We start from the raw sequence: 24,185 nt of genomic DNA on the forward strand, positions 1-24,185 counted from the left end.
TCATCGACGGTGGAGGTTTGGATAGCATTGGATGATTCACCCTGGGACCCTTCACCTGCACACAAGTTTCTTTCTGGGGAACCTTGCCTTCGTTTTCGTTGAATACAGGCAAAGGTCTCCTTGCTAGTTGCAATAGAGTCCATCCGCTGCACCAACCCGTCCATGACCCTCACCTGGTTCTCCTGGAATTTTTGCTGAAGTTCCCTGGGGGCCTGCTTTGACACCAGCCAGAGACTCAGCAAGTTGAGAGTATCTCTGATACCAATTGTTAATCTGTGGGAGTGTAACGAGCTTTTTCGAGGAGCAACCCTCCAAACACAAAGTTAAGATAATTTTTTACAGCTAACTTAATGTCTTTCTTTCATTAACATAACAAGTTAAAAACAACCTCAAATAACTGAAGAAAACGGTTACACTGACATTGGGCTCCAGCCCACAACTTGACAGTAGCAATCGTGGGTAAAGGTCTCAATCAAAGCTAACCAAAATGATAGGACAGACAACTAAACAAGATCAGAAGGCTTGAGAATATATTCAAATTATAATTATCAAGTTGGAGTATAGATACTATATTACAACCTCAAATATCTTGCAACTCACACAACAAATGTACAACGCAGTTAATTCAAATCTTGTCTCCATGCAAAACTTGGGTTTCGATCTGCAACCCCGATCAAGATGTTCTGCATGGACTTCTGCTAGCCGAACCCGCAACAAATCCAAGTTTACCTAAAACACCCAAAAATAAGAACAATAACAACAAATAGTTCAGACTGATGAATCATTTATACTAATCCAAAAGCCAATCAGTCTGTTATTTGTTTTAACACTTCCCTTTATGTAAATCTATTTTTCATGGAAAAGGAAAAAAGAAGAAAGGAAAGGACATAACAAATTCTTGAATCTTCCACCATTTAGTAACTAATCACAAACATATGAACGAATTTTTTGTTGCAAGGACTGCAACCAATTAATGAAGAAATTTATCAGAAAGGGAATTATTGCATATTCAAGAATAAAATTCATTTATTTGAATTGTTTCCAATATGATAATCTGAAATACTCTAGGAGTTTTTGCCACATTCGTGGTATCATTGATCAAAGGAGGTAACCAATATGACATAAAATAAACTACTTTTGTTGACCATATAATTATGCTACATGCCAATGTCAAGCCCACCATTGTGCTGAACAGGAGTTCCTTCTGTTATGTCATTTGCACTTCTAATGTCCTAAATACACTCTTCCCAGCTAAACAAAAATGTAACACACTCACAGGATGATTCTAACCATGCAGAAATCAATCAGGAAATTAGAAAGAGGACAAGTAGGATTGCCAATCTAATTATTAAAAGAGAAACTTGTCAGAAAGGAAGCACTAGATTCTGAAAAATATTTAAGCCAATTTTTAATATAAAGCCATTGTTTTTTCAGTTGCTAATGCTTCCACTATTAGATCAAGGGGTGGGAAAGTGGCTGGAAAGTAGACATATATGGCCACCTGTTACACCATGAATTGACTTTGATGCTATGGAGGCATATTCTAATTAAATCTATTTCCTGCACTTTTCACAACCAGAATTTAGTAAATAAAAGAATCAAACTTCCATTTCATTTTAGGAAACAAAAAATTAAAGAGAGCAGATACAATTAGGGAATGGGTCAATAATTGTAACAAACTTATTGCTATCATAGAGGCAATTGAGTCATGATTAGAGTGCCAAACATTCAGCACAAGCTGTATTACATTTTCGTTTAAAACTATAAATTCAAACAGTTTTGTGTAAAGTATTCAGGCCTTCCAACCTAAAATTAGTTTTTTTTTTTTTTTGTAAGATACCTAAAATGGTTAAGTTAATCCCAAGCAGGAAAAAATTGGGCAATATAGGATTGAGAGGAGATAGCAACACACCTCATTGCCTTTGTTGAGTTTAAGTTCACAAAGAGTGCAATATATGAGATAGTAATTCTCTAGCAACTCTCCTTGCTTGCATATGGGGCACCAAATCTTCTTGCTTACCTACCATCAACACCCAAAATTCTAATCAGTTCCTTTTTTTTGGGGGGGAAAAAAAAAAATGATAGGCGAAGGGCATTGTTAAAGAAACTATTTAAAAGCATCTTTGCAATGTTGCATGCACGGAGAACACATGACACATGTTTTGATAGAATATGGACACACCAAAGTAGCAGATTGATATAAAGCAAGAAAGGTGACTCAGAATAGTCTCAGAGTTCTTGAGCTACGAGCTGTCCTGACAAAGTAAAGGTCGTGGAATGGCTTTAAGGATGCTTAAGAATTAACAAACTATTCGGATTTTGGACTAGAGTTGCAAGGGTTTCTCTAAGGTTGAGTTGCATGGGTATTGCTTGAATCATAAGCAATAGCAGAGAACTAAAGAGAATGATGAAGAATAAGGATAAAGAAAGAACAGCGGAGAAAAAAAAGGCTAGGCAGCCATGCCTTCAATATTTGAAAAAAATAAAATAAAATAAAAAATTTTATTCAGAACTGAAAGCCTTCCAAAGGCAAAACCAGTCGTTTTAGAAATCTGTAGAACTCTATTTGACCACTGAAGGAAAGCTAGCTCAGATATGTGTGATAGACAAACCTAACCCATACAACACATATGTAAGAAACTTGGAAACTACTAGAAACACAGAAAAAGATTGATCATAAAAATGGCCCTAATGAACTCGTAATAGAAACTCTGTGGGATATGTAGATAATTATGATTTGAACACTCAGGACAAAAATGCTTATAATTCTCAACCCAGCGACTCAATTTCTTCCTTTTCTTTTTCTTGTTTGTGGGTGTGTTACCTAGCAAAGAAGCAAGGTAATGTTTCTACATTTCCTTTGTTCTTTTGTGCAAGTAACAATTCTTTTCCCTCCATTTCTCTCTCACTCCATAACCTCTTTTATTTTCCTTCAAAATTTCCTGGTTGGACCCCTCTTTTGCATTTTAAAAGTCAGGGATCAAATCAACTCCACCAACTGGATCATCAACCCTAGTGCTTCACTTCTCCTGCCCCTCCAATTAGTTCTCTCCTTCGGTGGTTGAGTCCAAATCTTCTTACAATTAACAACTAACGTACAACAGTTTCGAGTAACTGTGAAACTAATAGTCTTATGAGTCAACCAAATGTTCTTTTGCATGCAGGCATACAATGGTTCCAGAAGATATGCCATTTCAATCACAATTATATGTAAAACTCAGACTTTTGAACATGGATATTGCAAGAGAATAATTATTGAATATGGAATTATATGTAAATTTTATGGACACAAACAGACATACATATATGGATACGGAAATATAAATATACTTATGTATATCATCCATGCTTGTGTAGAAAAATTCATCTATACAATGCTCATAATAGTGGCTGTCGTACCTGCTCATCGTTGAGCTGCATATGCTCATAAACTGCACGGGCCAAGTATTCATCTTCTTCATCTTCCCACGTTTCAATATGTCTATCAGGTTCTGCAAGCAGCTAAATTAAACATCTATGCTCATAAAGATAGTTTGACCAATTTATGCCCCAAGGATGACATGTGTAAATCAATATAAATATATAAAAGGTTAAACACCAATTTTGGTCCCTGAAACTTGTTTTAAGTCCATCAAATATGTAGAATGTTGCAATTGAATACTCCTATCAACTAACTGTGACGGAAATCACTGCCAAGAAACTTATGCTGACATGACATACACCATCTAGACAATTATCCCTATGGCAAATTCATAGATCTTTAAATTTTGCTTTCAACTAAATTAATAACCAAAAAAAAAAAACTCTCCCCCCCTAAACCTCCAAACCCTAACCCTAAAAAACCTTACTCCCTCATCCTATTCATGCTTATGAGCTCATTGACAGCCCCAAAACCATGGCCATGCCCACCACTTGTGCCACCATATCAATGGACATCCCAAATCTGGTGCCAGCATCAAAGTTGGACAACGTGAAAATTATAATTTTCTCATAGAAGTTATTGTGGGTTTTTTTTTTCATTTTTGTTGGTTTATGGACACGAAGAAAATACATATCATTAATTGTAACTGGGCTTGGTGATTCTTTGGCAGTTCTGGGTTCACTTTGTTGAGAAATAAAAGTTGTTCACGTGGAGGAAGTTGGCTTTGGATAATAAAGCAGGAAATAGTAGACCTGAAAATGAGTTCTTCAGTGGTTGTGGTTCCTTCATTCTTTGGTGCCACAAATTCAATGACATTGATGAGTTGCAAGCCGTGAGTTGGAGGTGGATTGGCATTAGAATTAAGGGTGGTTAGGGAAGGAGAAAAAAGAAACTTAATGCTATTTAATTCAAAGCAAAAAAAAATTATGACCCTTTGTTGACATAGCATATGCAACATGGACAATTGTCCACATGGCAAATTCCATGTCAACAAAAATGACTTTGCAGCAATTTCTGTCACATTTGGTTGAAAGGACTTAATTGCAACATTTTAGATATTTGAAGAACATTGCTTCTTTTTAAATTTGAGCATGAATTGCTTCTAATCACTATTCTGAGAACAGTTGCATCTACACAGAAGCTTTTTTGCCATATACTTCATTTCACATGAAAGCATCTTTCCTTGTTTAATTCGCGATATTTTGGAGATATTCCTCAGGAATCAATGGAGAAACCATGTTTCACCTTTTCTAGTTGGTTCTGCCGTACGATCCTCATAAAAGATCCTTTGCATTTCTAACAAAATTTCTTCACATTCGCCTTCATAAGCATTATGAAGGCCATCATATTCCCATAACACATCATTGGCCTCGGGGGAAGAAGTTGGAAACTTCAAACAACCATTCATTGATGAGTCCTTAATCTTTTTGAGTTCATCAGAAACTATGTCCTCAAAAGTAGATTTGACTAAGTCCTGCAAAAGGTAGGAAAATAAAAAGGGGGAATATGAATAGGTGATGAGATATAAAAACTGCTTCCAGAGAAAATAGTAATCTGGAAGGAAGAGAAATAGAAGAAATCTGGAAACAAAGTCAATCACAAAAAGAGGGAAATAATTACATTTAATTCACACGTGTGAGCCACTCTTTCTCTCTAACTTGGAGAGATGTTGTGTAATATAGCTGACAGTTTACTAACAGCCTATATATTTATATAATGCCCCTTGGGGGGAAGCAAGAGAAAGAGAGGGTGTAAATGCTATTACATGAACTCGGAGAAATGTTAGTGTATTTACACACACATCAATCTCTCTCTCTCCCTCCCTCCCTCTCTCTCTCTCTCTAGGCTGGAATACACAAGCATCTATCCAAGTTTAGGTCAGTGACATTTATACCCCTTGTGGTTTAAAGTCAGTCCATTTAGTACTTGAACTATGGCTATTTGGGCAAGAGGGCCTTCTATTATAATTCTATCCAGATTGATAATGGAATCTGACCATATGACATGCACAGAATCATTTTATATTTATTTGGACAATTCTTAACATTATTTTTAGAGTAAATTAAACTTCATCCCCCAAACTACTATCCTATCCTAAATACAGCATCAAACTTTCAATCGTTACAACCTGCCCCCTAGTTTCAAGTTTCGGTTTCAACATGCCCCCTTGTCGAAATCAGGCTTTAATTTGGACAGATATCCCTTCACACGTGTGACATATGCAACTTAGGGGTATGAAATAATGAAATTGCCCTAAGAAAACTGGAACCTATATGATGAAATGAACCGTTTTCTATTGGGGGTTTTCTTTTGAGAATGGTTTGGTGGGTACGCATCAGAGCTTTGCCATCATGCTTGTCAAGCAAATCTCTTTCAGTGGCAGTAAACATAGGAACAAAGAAAAAAAGGGACATGAAGATTGTGTTGGTGATACCAAAAAGAGCCCTACTAGGAGCCCTTCTAATAGTCAACATGTTAATGGCAACATGCATCTCCATCACCCGCTCAATCCACTTACTCCTAAAGCACACTCCACATTCTCTTTCATCTCCCAAACAATACCCCAAATCCTGTCTCTGTCCCTTCAGGTTCTCCTCCTCCTGCCTCCAACACCCTCCACAAGTAAACACCCTCCACAAGTAAACACCCCTACTATTCCTTCACTCTCTCACTGTTGCTCTTCCTCACCGCTCCATCAATGGCAGCTACTACCGCCATGTATGAACCCATCAAAGCCAACCCTCTTCTCCAAGAATTTGACTTCCCGTTATTAGATGTGGTTGAAGCCAAACACATTGGCTCCAGGATCCATGCCCTCTTGAAGAACCTTGAATATTTTGTTTTATTCTTTCTCAGATCTTTTAAAGTGTTTTGCGTCATGGCTTTCTATTTGTTTGGTGATTTTGTTGGAGTGTTATTTTAAAGGAGGGCATTTATGTACTCATATAATGTTTGACGATTATAAATAATATATGAACAAGAAAGAACCCTAATTCTGGTGTTCTTTTCTCATACTCTTTCTTTTCTCCATATTCCAACTTGGTATCAGAGCAAACCGAATACTTGCAACCAATCCAGAAAAACACAAAGAAACTGTCGTATGGTCACTGACATTAGCGTAGAACCAAACGTCTGTTCTTCAATGATCGTCAATCATGGCTCCCAATTTACCATCATCCGAACTTTTATTTTTAGCATATTTTGTCAAGTGCAACTGGCGAGTGGAGGAAATCTGTCTTGTCAAGCGCAAGCCGATGAGTAGTGGAGATTTGTTGAATCGATTGACCGGCAAGCGAAGAAGATTTGGGTCATTTTTTGTAGAAATGGTTGTAAAAGATAGCTTTTTTTGGTTCTCTGGCGTTTTTGGAATTTTTTTTGGGGTGATTTCTTAGGAAATCGATGTATTCAGTGAAGGTGGTGTGATCTCTATCGACTACGCGCAGAGGTTCTGATCAGGGAGAAAGATGACAAGTCATTTTTGGATGTGATGGTACACGGCATGTCATTTAGCGTTGAGCAAAACAACAAGTCATTCAACATCGAGTCGAACGATAGGTAAGACCCTAAACAGAAGGCCATTTAGCAGCACCAAAAAAATAAATTAAAATAAATAAATAAATAAAATGTTGCTTGGTGTTTGAATCTACTTTTGTTCTGTTGTTGCCTTAATTTTTCTTGAGCTCGAGTGTTGTGTATTGGAGCTATTTGGTTGGATGTCTAAAGTCATGTTATGAGAAACGAATCAGACCTCAAAAACTCACAAAAAGGGGATAGAGATTCAAATGACCTTCCATAGTGAGAATCCAACTCTCCAAATCACAACTAAGAAGTTGGATGGGCTTAACTACCTTTCTTGGTCGTAGTCGATCATGTTGCCTATTAAAAGTAGAGAAAAGATGGGATATCTTAATGGTAAAATTTCCGAACCTGAGTTAGATGATCCTTCTTAGGATAAGTGGGAGGCCAAAAATTAGACAATTATGTCTTGGTTATTACTCTCTATGCTATTGGATATTAGTCAGGGATATTTATTTCTCCGCATCGCAAAGGAAATTTGGGATGCAGCAGCTTAGGCATATTCAAAAATGGGGAATGCAGCACAAATTTACGAATTGAAGCGACGAATACATGGGAAAATCCAAGGTAAGTCGTCTGCAACCACTTATTTTCATAAATTTCGTGGTTTTTAGCAAGAATTGGATCTCTATCAGAATATTCGAACTAAGTGTGCTGCAGATGCAATAAAGATCAAGACGATAATAGAAAAGGGACATCTATGAGTTTTTGGTTGGTTTGAACTCAGACTATGATTTAGTTTGTGTTCAAATTTTTGGAAAGGAACCCCTTCTTGAAACTAAGGGAAGTCTTTGCATATGTCCAAAATGAGGAGAGCTCACGTAGCACAATGCTCTGTTCTATTTCACATGAACAATCTGCTTTATTGCATCTCAACGTAATTTGAAAGTTGATTACTGGAATTGGGATGGTGGCAAGGTAACATATGCCACCTCAAACAACAAGGACAAGCCACTATAATAGGTCTCGACATACTCGGGAAACCTATTGGATACTTAAATAGTTGTCCTATGAGAAGTCGAGGAGGTCATTCAGGAGGTGGAACCAAGCCTCATGCCAATCATACCTCTATGGTAGAGGCGACTATTTCCACACCTAATTCTAGTTCTACTTTTGCTGATACTGATGTCTTTAGCAAGGAACAGGTAGACGCACTTCGTCGGCTAATGTCTCGACTGGAAACATCTATTACTACATCCTCCTCCTTCGCTTATACAGGTAATTTAGCCATTGCTTTAAATGCATCCTCCACTCACTTTGACAACCCTTGAGTCATTCACTCAAGAGCTTCTGATCATATGACTGATATATCTTCCTTGTTTTCTTGTAATTTTTGTTCCAACAGGGAAAAATTAAACTATACCAGTCATGTGATCTAAATGCATCCTCCACTCTTTCGCTTATACAGGTAATTTAGCCATTGCTCAAGATGCATCCTCCACTCACTTTTATAACAATTGGGTCATTGACTCAAGAGCCTCCAATCATATGACTAGAATATCTTTCTTGTTTTCTTCTTATAATTTTCGTACCGAGAAGAAAAAAGTTAGAATAGCTGATGGTTCTCCATCATCAATGTCTAGTAAAGGCTCCATTCCTGTCACACCTTATATGACATTGTCATATGTCCTTCATGTACCTGATTTTGCACCTTATATGACATTGTTGTAGAGTCATCTTCCATCCTAATTATTTTGTTTTTCAGGACCTAGTCACAAGGAGGAGGATTGATTGGCAGTGATAGCTTAAGGGATGCCTTTTGCTATTTGGATTCTCAACCCAAGACACAAGGTTGGCTCACACTAGCTTATCACACCGTTCGATCGGACAACTCTGCAACACAAATTTGGCTTTGACATCAACGATTAGGACATCCTTTTTTGTTATTGCAACGAATGTTTCCTTCTTCATTTTTGCATAATCATGTTTCTAAGTTTCAGTGTGAAACTTGTGAATTTGTTAATCATCATCGAGTGCCATTCTCTTCTAGTATAAATAAAAGTACTTAACCTTTTGTTCTTGTTCATACTGATGTTTGAGACCTTCATGGATGTTTTCTTTAACTGGTTATTGGTGGTTTGTTTCTTTTATTGGTAATTTTTTTTTACCACCTTGGTCAATTTGTTAAAGAAAAAAAGTGATGTGTTATCTATATTTCAAATGTTTCACAGAATGATTCAAACCCAATTTAATACCTCTATAACAATTGAACGTTCTGACAATAAGGGTGAGTATATGTCTAGTGATTTATGTACATATTTTTGTGAACATTGCAATATCTACCAAAACACTTGTGTCGATACTCCCCAGCAGAACAACGTTGCTGAGCTGAAAAATCAACATCTTCTAAAGGTAACTCAGCCCATAATGCTTGATATATATATGTTCCCAAATCTTATAGGGGTAATGCATTACTTACTGGAACATATCTCATTAATAGAATGCCCTCTCATGTCTTAGATTTCAAAACATCTCGAGTTGTTGTCCCCACCTTTAATCTTAGGAGTGGAGATGGGGACCTCAAGACGTTGCCCCTCAACCACTTGAGCCATAACATCCTAAAAACCCTTCTTGTTCCCCTCAAAGGAAATCCCCACAACTTGAAGGCACAATGTAACGTCGAACATTGCCCCGGGAGAACCAACAGCCTCTTCAAAATCACCTCCTCTCCAGAATTACTACAGCTAGACTGTAAGCCAGCACATAAATTTAATGGCTTTTGGCCCACATCCTCGTCAATAACCTACCAAGTTATATTGACGCTAAGCTCTAGAAGGTGTTGGTACTGGTACTTCAACTCCTCTTCCCTCTTCTTCCCTACCACCTCTCTAAGTCCTCCAAAGAAAACACTCTTCTAGAACAAGCTCAAGTTGCTTGGCCTTAATACATCTAGACTTCTTTCTTCTTTTTTTCGGTAAATGCATCTAGAATGTTGCCCCATCTCAAATTACACACCTGCTATAAACAATCAGGGTAATTACTCTTTGTTCGGCCCAAACTCACACGCCAATCATTTAGAGCCAAACCCACTACTTTCCCCTAGACCAAAAAATGATGAGAAACGTAGGACCCAATCTATCCTGATCAATCTCAACCCTAAAAAGTCAAGTTTATCAATATTAAACATATGATGTCAATCCCTTTTGGATACAAGTGTACTCATAGAAAGTTAACACCATTTACTAAGAAGTGTTGAAGAGGGGAGGGAGAAAAAGATATTTCAAAAATCTGATTCAGGAGACAACCAACACAATAAGCATAAAATATCCAGCCCTCTCCAACTATCTTATGGGTCTAACTAGAACACGCTCTCTTTTTCTTTTTTCTTTTTTTCTTTTCTATTTTTATCTTTTTGATGACTCAGACATTTGTATGAAGAGGAAAAAAGGGTGAAACTGAAGTATAGGTTTAAATGCAACACCTCATCTCCATTTCTGCCTAAGCACCTGTCAAGTCAATAAACTGCTTCGAATGAAAATCTAGTTAAGATGCATCAGCCAAGTAAACACTCCAGTTGCAAACATAGTCTTTGAAGATCTGCCAATCATCATAGTCACTTAAAAGTGTCATCCACCACCCTGGATCACTAAACTATGCACTTACCTCAACTTCGTACTTCAAATACAAACAATGAATTGTTCTCTTTTATGGAATAAAAAACGCACTTCTTCTGGTAGGTGGAACAAATCGCAATGCCTCAACTTAATCTAGCCACTAATACTCAACCGCAATCCACCAAAATCACTCAAAAGAAAATGCATACAAGAAGGGTCCTTGAAGCCAATAACATCCCATGAACCACTTTGCATAACAAGAATATCATCTTGATAACAGCTAAAACTCCAACTCCAAAACCACTATGATACCAAAATGAATATGTTGAAAGATCCAAGTGAATGGCTTAATTAAATTTGCACATAAAATCTAACCCGCCCCCCCCCCCCCCCCCCCCCCCAAGGCATTTATAATATCAACGTTATTGAGGACCATTGCTTATGTACTTCCAAGGGTGGAGGCAAACCCATGGAGTCCTGTTGAGATGTAATAACAAAGTCTGAAAGTAATCAACACCTAACTTTGTGTGAGAAACCCAAATCTATAGAGCTTTAGACAACTAAATGATGATGAACTATACACCCAGCCCCAATAAGCTAGATTCCCAGTGTATAGTTTCCCATCAGAGCAAGAGGATTTCAATGGACTAGTGAGTCTCCAGCCTTAATGTGGAAAGAAAAATTAAAAAAATTAGAGATTTCAGATAAGGAAAAGGGCGGTGAACTAAATAAGTTGGACTAAAAGGAACAATCTCAATCCTTCACCAGTACACTTCATGAGGCTCCCCTTCCTCCATAAAAGTGGTAAACACTTCCCACGAAGGCATTGGCGAATTGGTTGAGGACACCAACATACAGAAACCATATACTACTGTGTAGTACTAATTTATCAGCGACTTGGCCTACAATACAGGCATCTAAAAGCATATCATCCTAACAATCATAGCTTATTCCGACCCAGAATTTAATAAACCAAATTAAACCAACAGATTGATTCGATTTTCACTTGAGCATAATGCATTAAAAAATAAATCCAAACATAAGCATCTAACCAACAATCACTCTGCAAAATCCAGAATCGAATTAACAAAAAGAGATAGCAGTTACAGATGGATCACAAATTCAGGACCAACATAGGTAAAATAATAATCAAAAAAAAAAAAAAAGGTTCTGACCGTTTGGTTCTGGTTGTGATTGAGAGAATGAAAAGCAGTGTTAGAGGGCAACCTCAATTTCCAAAGCAAGCGGGTTCGGTCCTCTCGGACCCTCTTGTAACAGTTCTCTCTAAGCTACATTTTTCCGATCAAATTTCTCACATCAGAGATTGTAAAAATAGTAATGGTAATAATAATATTTTCTGAAAATTAAGAATGGAAGAACGGACCTTGCGTTTCCAGAAGTCGTAATTATTGAAGTGACGGCGGGTTTTAAGAGAAGGCCTATTTGAGCTTCCATCATCCTCCGTTTCCCTCTCTCTCTCCGAGCCTTCCTTCATCTCCTTTCTCTCCATGCAAATTCGAAAAGACAACTACATGCGAGACAGAGATGGAAGGTCGTAAAGCGTAACGAATGTGATATTTGTGACCTGATGTTTCTGTAACAGGCTTTTAAGTGTTTAGGATTTTTAGGGAAGAAATAGAGATATTTAGTAGGAAGGAAGAAATGTAAAGATCTGAGAAAATGGAATATTACTGATAATTCGGCAATTTCGAGGATGCCAAAACCTCCATTGACAAAATAAATCCTTAGGGAAATACCGGTGACAATTTCATTCCCGCCGACTGCTGTCGCGGTGAGTTGCTTTGGCCTTTGGGCATCAAGAAGAATGAAAATTCATAAAAGAATGGGCAAAATTACTCTTTGCCCCATAGTACCACTTCATTTGAACTAGAGTAAAATACTAGAACTCACTCATGAATTCGTCTAAGAAAAAGGACGTGACTTCCAAAAAAACAATGTAACATCATTATTAGAGAGATACAAAAAAGACATGAATATGACGTCTAAAATTACTCTTCCAAACTTTGACACAATGCAACGAGTAATTCTACACGACGCACGAGAGTCCCTCCAAAATCCATCCAGTCACGTCATATGCTTTTTAAAATAATAATAATAATTTTTCAAAACCAGCCTTAAAACACAAAAACATATGCTAAATCTCCCAAAAATTTCCTTCCCCCAACTCTTTCCCTCCTCCCTCCCTCCCTCCATCTCCTCCCTCCACCCCCACCGATCGCCACCCACCAGCTGCCCACAAGCATCGTCGACCACCGACTACCACCGCCACTAGCTGGATCCATTTTCATCTCCGACCACAAAGTACCGTGTGGTCTCCATCCACCATATCGCCATCTCTGACAACCCATCCACCAAGTACAACCCATCTTCGTCTCCATCCACGATGTTTCCATTTCCATCTCTTCCCACCGTACAGCTCTAACGAGTCCAACTGAAGCACCACCACCACCATCGACGAGCCCAACCATCAAAAGAGGTAAGGTTTTCTCTGGTCTATTTTTTTCCTTTTGATTCCCTTATCGTTTGCAAATTCTGCCATAACATTTCTCTTCTACTGCATGCTCTTGAATACCATCTCAAACTAGCACGCCCTCTTATTACCACCCATCTTGTCTCGCTCCTCTCTCTGTGTCTTTGTTACGTTTCTGAAAATTCCAAATGGGGTGATAGTTTGTAGGCAAAATGAAATTTCACCCTATAACATATGTTTTGCATATATATGACTTTGCATCACATGAGACTCACGTGTGATAGATTCTGTCAAGTTTAACAGTCCAATCTGACTCGAGGTGCAACTCAGAATAAAATAGTAGTTCATAGGAACGAGTTGCAGTGAGTTAAAGTTTGGAAGTATGAGTACAAATGAAGTAGTAGTTTGGAGAACAAAGTATTATTTACTTTAAAAGAAAACAATAAAATAAGGGAAAAATACAAAAAAGCCCCCCAAACTACCATCGATTCTCCGGATGGCACCCCAAACTACCAAAGCTTGGATTCCGGCCCCCCAAATTACTTGACCCTTGTATTTTGGCCCCATCCGTCAGATTCAGCCGTCTAACTGGACGGAAACCGAGTCACGTGCGAGTCACGTGACTCATTTTTCCAAAAAACCCGAGTTTACCCCCTCCCCCACGGACTGAAATTCTAATACTTGGCTCTGTTGTCTTGTCTTTTTTTCCCAAAATTTTCGCAATATAGGAGAGAGGAGAGGAGGTCACACGCACAGGTTAGGGCTCAGATACATCGCAGGTCCCAGATCGAACTTGCGGTAGCAGCTAGTGATCGAACTCGGCTTTCGGGTGTTTCCCGTCGTTCCAGCATCCGTTTTCTCCACCGCCGACAAAGCCAGACGAGCTCGGCTTACCAGCATCCGGTTGCTCCTCCGCTGACAAATCCAGCAACCGTATTTGCCCCAGATCCCCAATAAGCCATTCAATCTTGTTTTTGTGGGGTGTGATGGACAAATCGAATGAAATTTTGAGCAACCATGTGCTTAGTGGGTGCTTGTTGAAATGCCTAAATGGTTTTTTTTTTTTTTTTTTTTTTTTTTTTTTTTTTTTTTTTTTTTTTTTTTTTTTTTTTTCTGTTTGTTGGCTTGAATTTATGTGCTTGAAAATGAAGGGGTAGTTAACTGAAATTTAGAGCAAACCATGTGCTTAAATGGTATATTTTGCAATTTTTTTTTTTGCTTGAATTTGTGAACTACCGAGTTGGTATATTTAGGCTTTGTGGTATATTGGTTTTTTTTTTTGTTTTTTTTTAGCTTGAATTTGTGAACTACCGAGTTGGTATATTTAGGCTTTGTGGTATATTGGTTTTTTTTTTGTTTTTTTTTTGCTTGAATTTGTGAACTACCGAGTTGAATTTGAATTTATTACTAAGTAATGATAGAGAGGGAGATGATGTAGAAATGTTTGTACCTATGAAGTCTATGAGGAGGCGGCCATCTGAGTCCCTTTCAGCTTGTTTATGAAAGAATCCCTCACCATATGGCGCGCGAATGGGGTCAAAAGCCTTTCAGCACCTCACCTCCCGCACCCAGAACACATAAAACCAAGAACCCACTTACCAATGCTCTCCTAAACTCCATTCTTAGTTCAGTCCAACTGTAGCTCATGCTAGACCACTCTCATTTATAGGGACCAATAACCAGAGGCCTGGCTTAGTTAAGGACAGGGTTTACTGTTATCCACCTACTTTACCTCTTTAATTTGTCGTCTTTTAGCAGTTAAATTTGATCTGTTCAACAGGGTTGACCAACTTGTCCTTGCCCAACAAATGTTCAAACACTTCGAATACACTATGAACTACTCTGTTAAGTGCAGTAAAACATTCCTATTGCAAGCCATTTGTCGGTATGTTATAGAATTTTATTATGAGTGATATAAGATTTGATTGATTGTCATGTGCTTTCTAATGTAGGTACGCGTAAATGTCTACAACGAGTGACTTATCAAGTGGTCCGCCATTATGTAAATGTGGAGTACCTGCACGACTGAGGTACTCTTGGACCTCGTCCAATCCCAGCAGGAAGTGGTACGGATGTATTAACTATAAGGTAATTTCTTTCTGAAAGTAGCTTTGTGTTATATTTCATCGTTAGTAATTTATGCATTTTTTGATTTTTTATTGCAGAAAGCCGGCGATTGTGATTATTTTGTTTGGGCTGATAATAAAATGACCGCATACGAGGAGGGATTAATGAAATATTTGAAAGGAATGGAGGAGAGAAGGCTTTCTGAGAAGGACAGAGTCGATGATTTGATTGATAAAAAATGCAAGGAACATGCCGATAACCTACGTCGAGAGTTAGGGTTGGGCCAGAATAATGGCCAAAATAACGGGAAGATGTTTAGGGCTGCGTTGTTAGTTGGCATTTTGGTGTTAGGCATTTATTTTATTAATTATAGCGGACCTAGAAGTACAAAGTTGATGTTAAACTGACAGTTGTAAAAAAAGTTCAATTGTATGTTTTCATTTTGGATGTTATGCATGTATTTCACCAAGGGCTTCCACTGCATTTATAAACCAACCTCATCAATTTTTTCCCCATTAAATTTGCCTTAAAAATGCTCAATAACTTCATTTCTATTAAAACAAAAACTCAATCATAGACTCTTTTCCAATATTCTGCCCACATCCTAATCCAAATAACTGTTACTTGACCAAAAATTTCAATATTGACCAAAAATCCACTTTCACAATTAATAATGTGTAATGTGTACACAACACCTGCTCAATGAAAAGTGCTCAATATCTATCTATCTTTACAACCCACCATAACATTCACCCAAGTCATAAAAACAACACCTGCTTGTCAAAGAATTACTTACATCCAAACATTTAGGCATCATCCAAATCATCTAAACAACACCTACTTTTCATCAAATTAGGTTCAAATACATCCATCATCTAAGTCATCAACACAATTACATAATTATACATGTTTGTCTAATCAATTACATCCAAACATATCCTTCACATGTATCATCAAAACAACACTTGCTTGTCATCAAAACATTTCTACAATAACACATCCAAACACATCCATAAATTGTTTATCACCAACAAAACCACCCTAATATTTTTGCCATTCCGGCTTCTTCCTCTTTCTCTGATTGGCCTCAAGTACGCCAATTGCCTTCTCCACTGTTGGAATAATCTTTTGACTTATAGTAACAGGCTTTGATGAAATTGGGTTGAATGGCTGAGAAGACACTGTTGGCTGAGTAGACCCTCCTGGCTGAGAGTCCCCTAATGGTGTAGGGGGTCCATACAATCTGACAGTGTTGACAGTACCTTGAAACTGTAAATTTAAATTAAATAAAAAATGTGAGTTAAAAATTTAAATAAAATTCAAAACTTAGAGAACGAGTGTTTTGATTGCTCACAATAGTTGTTGGCTGTGACTGTGATGGTGTAGGGGGTCCATATAATCTAACTGTGTTGACATTACCATGAGACTGCAAAATGTTGTTAATTAGGTTATACCAAAACTGTCATAAAAAAACAACAGATATAAAAGAACGGTGGATTGAGGGCTTACAAAAGCATTAGTCTGAGGCTGAGGTTGTGACTGAGAATGCGGCTGTACTGACGAGGGTCCATACATCCTTACTGTGTTCACAGTTCCTTGAGACTGTAGAGACACAGTAAAAGTTTTGAACATAATGCAATATAAAAGTAAGAGTTCTATTATAGAAGAGTGCTCACAATAAAATTGGCATGGGTCCGAGGCTGTGACTGCGAATGCGGTCCATACCCCCGGACCGTGTTGACGGTACTTGGAAACTGTCAAGACAATAAGTTAACAATAAGTTTAGGTGGGGTTAACAATAAATATAAACAACAAAATTATGGGTGTTGCCAGTACTCACCCAAGCATTGGCATGAGGCGAAGGCTGCGGCTGATGCAGAGTATGTGGCTGTGGTTGTGGCTGTGGCTGTGGCTGTGACTGACCAGTTCCTCTACCTCTACCTCTACCCCTACCCCTTCCCTTACCCCTTCCTCTAGACGATGATGCAACAGTGGTTTGTGGGGTGTGATGGACAATTGAGGGCTGCAAAATGTAATGTAAATGATAGAAAAGTTATGACATGACAAACTTATGACATGAAAAAGTTATGACATGAAAAAGTTAGGACATGAAAAAGTAACCGGTTCAGAATCAACTGTAGAATGGTGATTCGGTTCAGTAGATTGCACCTACCACATTAAAAAAACAAATGTCAACATAATAATTAAGCATATCATTGAATACCAAGAAATAAACCCCAAAATTGTCAAAGGAATTTACCTCACTCCTACGAGGTCCTCTATAATTAACTGCTTCTATTCTTATGCGGGGACATGTTCTTAGGTTATGTCCAGTACCCCTACATCTGGAACATCTCATAGTAACCCCACCCTTCCTTATCCTGTATTGATTTTTGGGCTCCTCTGGTCCTCACTACTCTCGGCCTTCCAGGTTGTATTCTAACCACTGGTGGGTCTACATGCACGCCATTTGTCTTAGTCCACTGTTCTTCACTAGGCATGGGATACACGACATGTTCATATGCCTTTTTCAGCATATCCACAGTATACCAATCAGAAACATAGTCAACAGGGTCTGCACTATCTTTCCATATTGCACATATTGCGTGTGCACATGGGATTCCCGTCATGTCCCATTGTCTACACCCACATGTTCTTCTAACCAAGTTAACCACATGTTGTTTCTGTTTGTCTGTCACTTCAAAAAACCCATCCCCAGCATACACGCAATTGCAATGAGAAGCATCTTGTGAGAGTTCATCTAACCGTTCCAAAATTTTTGGACAAATCCTGCCATCCATTTTTGTAATGCCTTCTCGCTTTTTTTGGTATCTCTTCATCAATTTTATTCTCAACATTTCCATCAACGATATTATTGGTAGATCACGTTGTTTCACAATCCAAGCATTGAAACATTCTGAGAGGTTGTTCACAACTAAATCGCACTTAGGGAAGGTACTGAACCAAGCCCTTGTCCACGTACTTGGGTCAATCTTGGACAGGTAATCATACGCATCCGGACTTATCCACTTTAGTTTGTCCATTTGTATAGACCACTCAGCCTCTGTGTAAGCGGCAGCCGCGCTCCAGAGCTTCTCCTTCAATGCCAAACCTCTGTGACCTACATCTCTGTAGTTTGCATACAAATGTCTACAACAAATCCGATGCTCAGCACCGGGAGCCACCACTTCCAAACTCGGGACCAGACCCTGCGCAAAGTAAAATTAAGATGTCAGACATAACATTGATTGTATCATAAAAAAAGAATTGACCAATTGATTACAGGAATATGTATGTTACTTTACCTTCTGTCGATCAGAAATAAATGTCCATCCCTCTGCAGGGGGGCGCCAAGATCCGATAGCAAAGTCTCTAAAAACCAAGTCCAACTGTCTTTGACTTCTGCTTCTACCACTGCACAAGCCACTGGATACATCTGATTATTTGCATCCCTCGAAATGGAAGCCAAAAGTTGGCCCTTATGCGGACCTTTCAAGAAGCACCCATCCAACCCAATGATGGGCCTACAACCAGCAAGAAAACCGCTTTTCATGGCGGCTAAGGAGAAGTACAACCTTTGAAATTTTGCGGGCTTATCAGGTAATGGCCTCTCTATTTTCATCATTACGCAACTGCCAATATTTGTTCTCCTGATTGTCTCACAAAAGTCCCACAACTTCTTGTACTGGTCGTTCACACTGCCACGTATCTTGTCTTTTGCAAGTCTTCGAGCCCGATACAACCTATGCTCCTTCACATCTACACCCCATCTTTCTTTCACTGTCTCTACCATTGCCTTTACAGGCATGTTGGGTTGTGCTCTGAACTTCTCAATCAACTTATCTGCAATCCAAGACGATTTCAAAATAGAATTACTGTGTTTCCTCCTACATTTGTGTACGGACTGAACTGATCGAACTTCAAAGGATTCCTCATCCTTGCACTTGCGCCCATAAATCCTATATTTGCAACGCGTATCACTGCATACCACTATACATTTCGCAAGGTAATTCCTCATAAACTTTACATCCTTCCCCATGTTTACATTAGTCTCTCTAACTGCATTTCTGAAAACCTGGATTGACGAAAATTTTTGACCCACCACAAACTCTGTGTTACCCATGTCAGCCATTTGGAACTCAGAAGGCTCTGTCACATGTCTCCTCTGGGAGGTCACCTCATACTCATCATCACTTCTGGGAGGAGATGTAAGAATGTTACTACGTGGCATGTCTGAGTTTGCATCTTCATCATAATCAAATCCACTGTTAGTATGGTCGACTCCCCTACCTTCGTCTTCATCACCTTCCTCTTCATCACCTTCCTCTTCACCCTCATCACTTTCATCGCTCTCTTCGCCCCCCCTCCCCATAGATGGCCCAGGAACATCATCATGAACATCATCATGAACATCATCATTATCCACAAACAGATCCGGTTCATTTACCTCTTCCCAATATGGATCGTCACGCTCGATCCTAGAATACCCCCTCTCATCATCATCATCGTCATTATCATTATCATCTTCATCATTACCCTCATCAATGTCAAGTATGGAGGCATTAAATGAGTTGATGTACAACTCAACAATTGGTAGACCCAAGTGGGCTTGAACCATTTCATTTACATCAAAGTTCGATGTGATTAATTTCAACCCATTTCGAAGAGTACACCCTGGCAGTAAGTAATAAATCAAGTCCCCGGATTTGTACCCATATCTTTTAGCAATATCCTCTACAACTGAAAATGACACCCTATCATGTGGAATGACATCCGTCTTGTACACATCAACATCTCCCCCAACATATGAATTCATGAACCTCCTATCTATATGACCTCCATAATGCACCTCAAATACGAACTCTTGTGTAGCCATCTTCAAAACAAAACATAATAAATAAAGAAACAAGCAAATTGAATATCAAGTGAAAAGATGTGCACATGTGGGTGACAAGATATTTTTCAAACTATTCTAAATCAAACACATTGAGTTATTATTATTTTATTTATTATGATTTTTTTTTCCTAAGTCTTTTTTCCTCTTTTTTGTTTTTTCCCAAGTATCCTAGACTAGATATCAGCCATTCAACCCAATTTCATAAAATGCAAGCAAACTTATTTTAAGGAAACCAAGAGTGTGTGTACAGATTTTAAGGAACCAACAGTGTTCGTAAAAACATGCTCCATTTTCAATCACAAGCCCATAACAACTGACCAATTATTTTCGCATTTACAAAAGTCAATTTTCAATCAAGGGGACAGGAAAGTGTGGACAAGGGGACAGTGGACAGTGGACAACTGACCCACGGCTGTCTCTTAGGGGACCACTAAACCCTCAAAACAATTTTCTTATGCAAACAAAAAATGGGACCAGCTAAACAAACGAATCATATGCAAAAATGGTGGGCTCCCAATATACAAACAAGAATCATAAAGTGTGGTAGGTCCAACAAGTCCAAATTTCGATCCTAGATTGCAATAAACAAACAAATGCCCATCGTTTTCCATGAAATATAAATAAGGTGTCGGGGGGTGTCGGCATTTAGGCAGTGGGTACTTACAAACAATATTCGGAAGAGATTTTGTCAGTTAATGAGTTAAAGGACCGAAGGCGACGTTCGGAATAGATTCGGCAAACACCCGTCTCCTCCCCTTCGACAGTGTCGACCAACTTAGGAATGGCGTGAGCAGCGGCGTGAGCAGCGGCGTGAACAGTAGCGTGAGCGGCGTGAGCAGCGGCGTGAGCAGCGGCGTGAGCAGTAGCGTGAGCGGCGTGAGCAGCGGCGTGAGCGGCGTGAGTGAGCGGTGAGCGGCGTGAGTGAGCTTGAGCGGCGTGAGAAATGAAGCAAACCCTAGGATTTTTGATTTTATTTCTGTCCGATGATTTTTGAGAAATGAAGCGTGAGAAATGGCATAATCGTAATTTTTTTTGTATTTTTATTTCTGATTTTCTCAGTTAATAAGTTAAAGGACCGAAGGACATGTTCGTAATTTCAGTCCGTGGGGGAGGGGGTAAACTCGGGTTTTTTGGAAAAATGAGTCACGTGACTCGCACGTGACTCGGTTTCCGTCCAGTTAGACGGCTGAATCTGACGGATGGGGCCAAAATACAAGGGTCAAGTAATTTGGGGGGCCGGAATCCAAGCTTTGGTAGTTTGGGGTGCCATCCGGAGAATCGATGGTAGTTTGGGGGGCTTTTTTGTATTTTTCCCATAAAATAATATACTCGCATAATTGAGGCTTACAAAATTAATTAATAAATAAAATTTCTTTATTCTTTGTGCCTTTATCCCGGGACTCTATTTTTGAATTATTAGTTGAGAAGAATACTTCAGTGGTTCCTAAGCTTTTTTACCTTTGTCAAATTGTTCTTTCATTAAGGTTTAAAAGTTATCAAATCACTCTCTAAAGTTTGAACCGTTATCAAATAACTCTCTTTATTCCTTTCCATTAAATTTTTAAGTGGCACGTAGCCATCAGACCCCGTCATGTCCAATAAAAAAAAGATACATGTCCAAACCATCCAATTAGCTAGTTTAAATTAATCAAATACCACATTGAACTACCGCACATTAACAAGTGAGCTCAAATTTTAAAAACTATACACGTCAGTAAGAAAAAGAAAAAGAAAAAAGAAAAAAAAAAAGAAAAAAGAAAAAAAAAAAAAAAAAAAAAAAAAAAAACTCTACAGTGGGAGAGTTGGTCGCACTGTATGGGAGGGGTTGTCGTGCAGCTACCCACATCTACTATGGGAGGGGGTGGCCGGCTTGCCCACCTCCATCTCTTATAGAATGTGGTGGTCATGCCATGTATTGTACTAGGGGTGGCCGCACGAACATCCTTCTCTTGTGGACAAGAAGATGAGAAGTCGAGCACAATGAGCTAGATGATGTGGACTAGAAGGATGTCCTGGCTTGAAAGAGGCCCCGACTTGCCATTGTCAACCTCACAATACACCAACTTGGTGACCTTGTGTTGGCGCAAAACACATCGGCGCAGCCACATTGATAGGTCACACTGTCGACGTTGTAGACTGGATCATCCTGAAAGCAGTTCACGAGGCAAGTCACAGGCTTGAATACTGTAACACTCCGAGAAATTAATTAATTGGTAATTAACTCCCTTGCGCCTCCCAAGACCTATTTACTGAGTAAATAAGTCTCAAGGGATTTCTTAACCTCAAATATCATAACACTACGCAGTGGAAATACATAAATTTTCTTTCTACTCTATCAACATTAATGATTAAAACCAGAGCATTTACTAAAAATCATTACATTAACTGAAATTATACTACATCATTATAAAGGATATCTATACTAAAACATTAAAAACACACGTACATCTTGAAACACTAAGTTTGCAATGTCACTCAAAAATATTATATACCATAGGCGACCTCCGAGATTCTACGATGAGTCTTCAAGCTTAACCAGATCAATATCATTACTCCAATCAGCAGTGTCTACCTCGAGGTCTTTCTTACTCAAGAAACTGGCATCACTGTAAACCATAGATGTTTTACAACATATATGTTTTATAGGTGGAGAAAGTAAGCATAAGTCCACCACTTAGTAAACAAGAAAGTTGGTACTAGAGTGTGACTGTGAACAGTTCATATGCAGATAAAGTATTATTTTTTAAATCATTTATCTTAAAACATTTATTGTAATCATTCTTTTCGCAAACATATTTATTTCATACATATTAACATTATATAAACATTTGTCTATGTCCTTACTTTGTTTGCCGCTATTTGTGCCATCTACAAAGTAAGGTCTGTCATTGCTTTGCTTGCAACTACTGGTGCCATCTACAAATTAAGATCAATCCTTAGTTTGCTTGCAATTACTTGTACCATCTACAAATCAAGTCTAGGTTACTATATAAATATCTCTAGCTCTGTTTAACCCCCAGAGTAAGGATGTGTTTGTCTCGCACATCACCTTTCTACAAGGACTAGTCCACTCAACCACTATCTACGGAACCTTGTCAATCTAGCCCTTTTTACTTAGTACTAATGGGCCGGTGAGTCTACACCCCATCCCAAGGTGTGTTGCACTGCCTCTAATGTTTATTAAAACACACACATATTTGGTATTGGTAGCCTCATTTACGATCGCATAACCTTTACACATAATCACATAAGCAATTCATTTCATATCACATCATTAACGTAAATAAGAAGCCTTTGAATCGTGTTATGCATCATTTGAGACAATGATTACAGAAAGGTAATCCAAGTCACACATTTTATGAATAAAATATTCTTCATTTATTTCAAGAGATGCTCAAGAGATTAACCCGGTTAAACAATAAGTTTGTAGTGTCATAATGCTTGGATGGGGAGTAGGAACGGTTGTGATGCTATTGAATGAGTGGTTCAAAGAAGATGAAGTCAAATAGGGAGAACTAGGTTTTTCTTCAAAAGAGTGATACTATGTTTATTTAAAAAAAGTTGATGTTTAGGTTATGCATGCTTAAATTATTTGTAGTTGTGTGGAGTGAAAGGAAATTCTAGGAATATTAGAAAGTGGATTGAAGGGATTCACTTGAGGGTGTTGTTTCTGCACCTTGTCGTTCGGATGACACTAGCATCGCTCATACGAGATTAAGACCTAAAGGCCTCGATTGGTATACTGTCAAAACCCTATTTGAATGAATTAATGGTCAACTAGCTCAATCGGACCACGTCCGAATGAATCAATGCTCAAAAGCCTTGATCAGTAGAGTGTTTGGACCATGTCCAGAATAGATTGGTCCTAATATCCATGTTTGCTGATGCGTTCGCAACCCATCAAAACATGACTATTCAAATGTGAAAGAAGCCTCCTACCCGGAAAGAAATGACTGTTGGAGATCTTAAGGTTCTAAAAGAGGATAAATCTAGGGTTGGCAATTTTTGACTCGACCCGTGAACCGGGCACGAACACGACACAGAAAAACAGGGTTTGGGTTTAGCATTATCGGGTTCAAGTCATAATCGGGTCAACCCGGTTATATTAAAATAAAAAAAAAATAAAAAAATAAAAAGAAAGAAAAAAGAAAGAAAGTAGAAACTCGAAAGAAATGAACC

At 38.5% G+C, this 24,185-nt stretch overlaps 4 protein-coding genes across 7 annotated transcripts; 1 reads left to right on the top strand and 3 right to left on the bottom strand.

The window, feature by feature from the left end:
• Nucleotides 1–377: 377 nt before the first annotated feature.
• LOC133883060 (uncharacterized) lies at nucleotides 378–12,394 on the bottom strand. Of its 4 annotated transcripts, none has more exons than XM_062322248.1 (7): nucleotides 12,244–12,394; nucleotides 11,936–12,145; nucleotides 11,727–11,840; nucleotides 4,667–4,895; nucleotides 3,400–3,491; nucleotides 1,913–2,020; nucleotides 378–729 (listed from the first exon to the last, which is right to left on the bottom strand). In XM_062322248.1, exons 2-7 carry the CDS (start codon nucleotides 12,059–12,061, stop codon nucleotides 568–570), a joined length of 831 nt encoding a protein of 276 aa, XP_062178232.1. In that variant the 5' UTR covers nucleotides 12,062–12,145; nucleotides 12,244–12,394; the 3' UTR covers nucleotides 378–567. The 4 variants fall into 4 exon arrangements, with proteins under 4 accessions (XP_062178232.1, XP_062178234.1, XP_062178231.1 ...); XM_062322250.1 differs by having other exon boundaries at nucleotides 11,936–12,079; nucleotides 12,244–12,393; XM_062322247.1 differs by having other exon boundaries at nucleotides 11,936–12,392.
• Nucleotides 12,395–14,897: 2,503 nt separating this feature from the next.
• LOC133851170 (uncharacterized) lies at nucleotides 14,898–15,595 on the top strand. Its single transcript, XM_062287486.1, has 2 exons — nucleotides 14,898–15,130; nucleotides 15,208–15,595. Exons 1-2 carry the CDS (start codon nucleotides 15,005–15,007, stop codon nucleotides 15,514–15,516), a joined length of 435 nt encoding a protein of 144 aa, XP_062143470.1. The 5' UTR covers nucleotides 14,898–15,004; the 3' UTR covers nucleotides 15,517–15,595.
• Nucleotides 15,596–15,909: 314 nt separating this feature from the next.
• On the bottom strand, nucleotides 15,910–16,705 carry LOC133851175 (uncharacterized). The gene is made up of 3 exons (XM_062287497.1): nucleotides 16,619–16,705; nucleotides 16,464–16,535; nucleotides 15,910–16,378 (listed from the first exon to the last, which is right to left on the bottom strand). The coding sequence occupies exons 1-3, from the start codon at nucleotides 16,682–16,684 to the stop codon at nucleotides 16,151–16,153; spliced, it is 366 nt and encodes a 121-aa protein (XP_062143481.1). The 5' UTR covers nucleotides 16,685–16,705; the 3' UTR covers nucleotides 15,910–16,150.
• Nucleotides 16,706–16,767: 62 nt separating this feature from the next.
• LOC133852578 (uncharacterized) lies at nucleotides 16,768–17,515 on the bottom strand. Its single transcript, XM_062289350.1, has 4 exons — nucleotides 17,370–17,515; nucleotides 17,231–17,278; nucleotides 16,950–17,132; nucleotides 16,768–16,863 (listed from the first exon to the last, which is right to left on the bottom strand). Exons 1-4 carry the CDS (start codon nucleotides 17,466–17,468, stop codon nucleotides 16,768–16,770), a joined length of 426 nt encoding a protein of 141 aa, XP_062145334.1. The 5' UTR covers nucleotides 17,469–17,515.
• Between the last annotated feature and the right edge of the window lie 6,670 nt (nucleotides 17,516–24,185).

Source organism: Alnus glutinosa, chromosome 12 (assembly GCF_958979055.1).
Source record: "Alnus glutinosa chromosome 12, dhAlnGlut1.1, whole genome shotgun sequence".
Taxonomy (NCBI): Eukaryota; Viridiplantae; Streptophyta; class Magnoliopsida; order Fagales; family Betulaceae; genus Alnus; species Alnus glutinosa.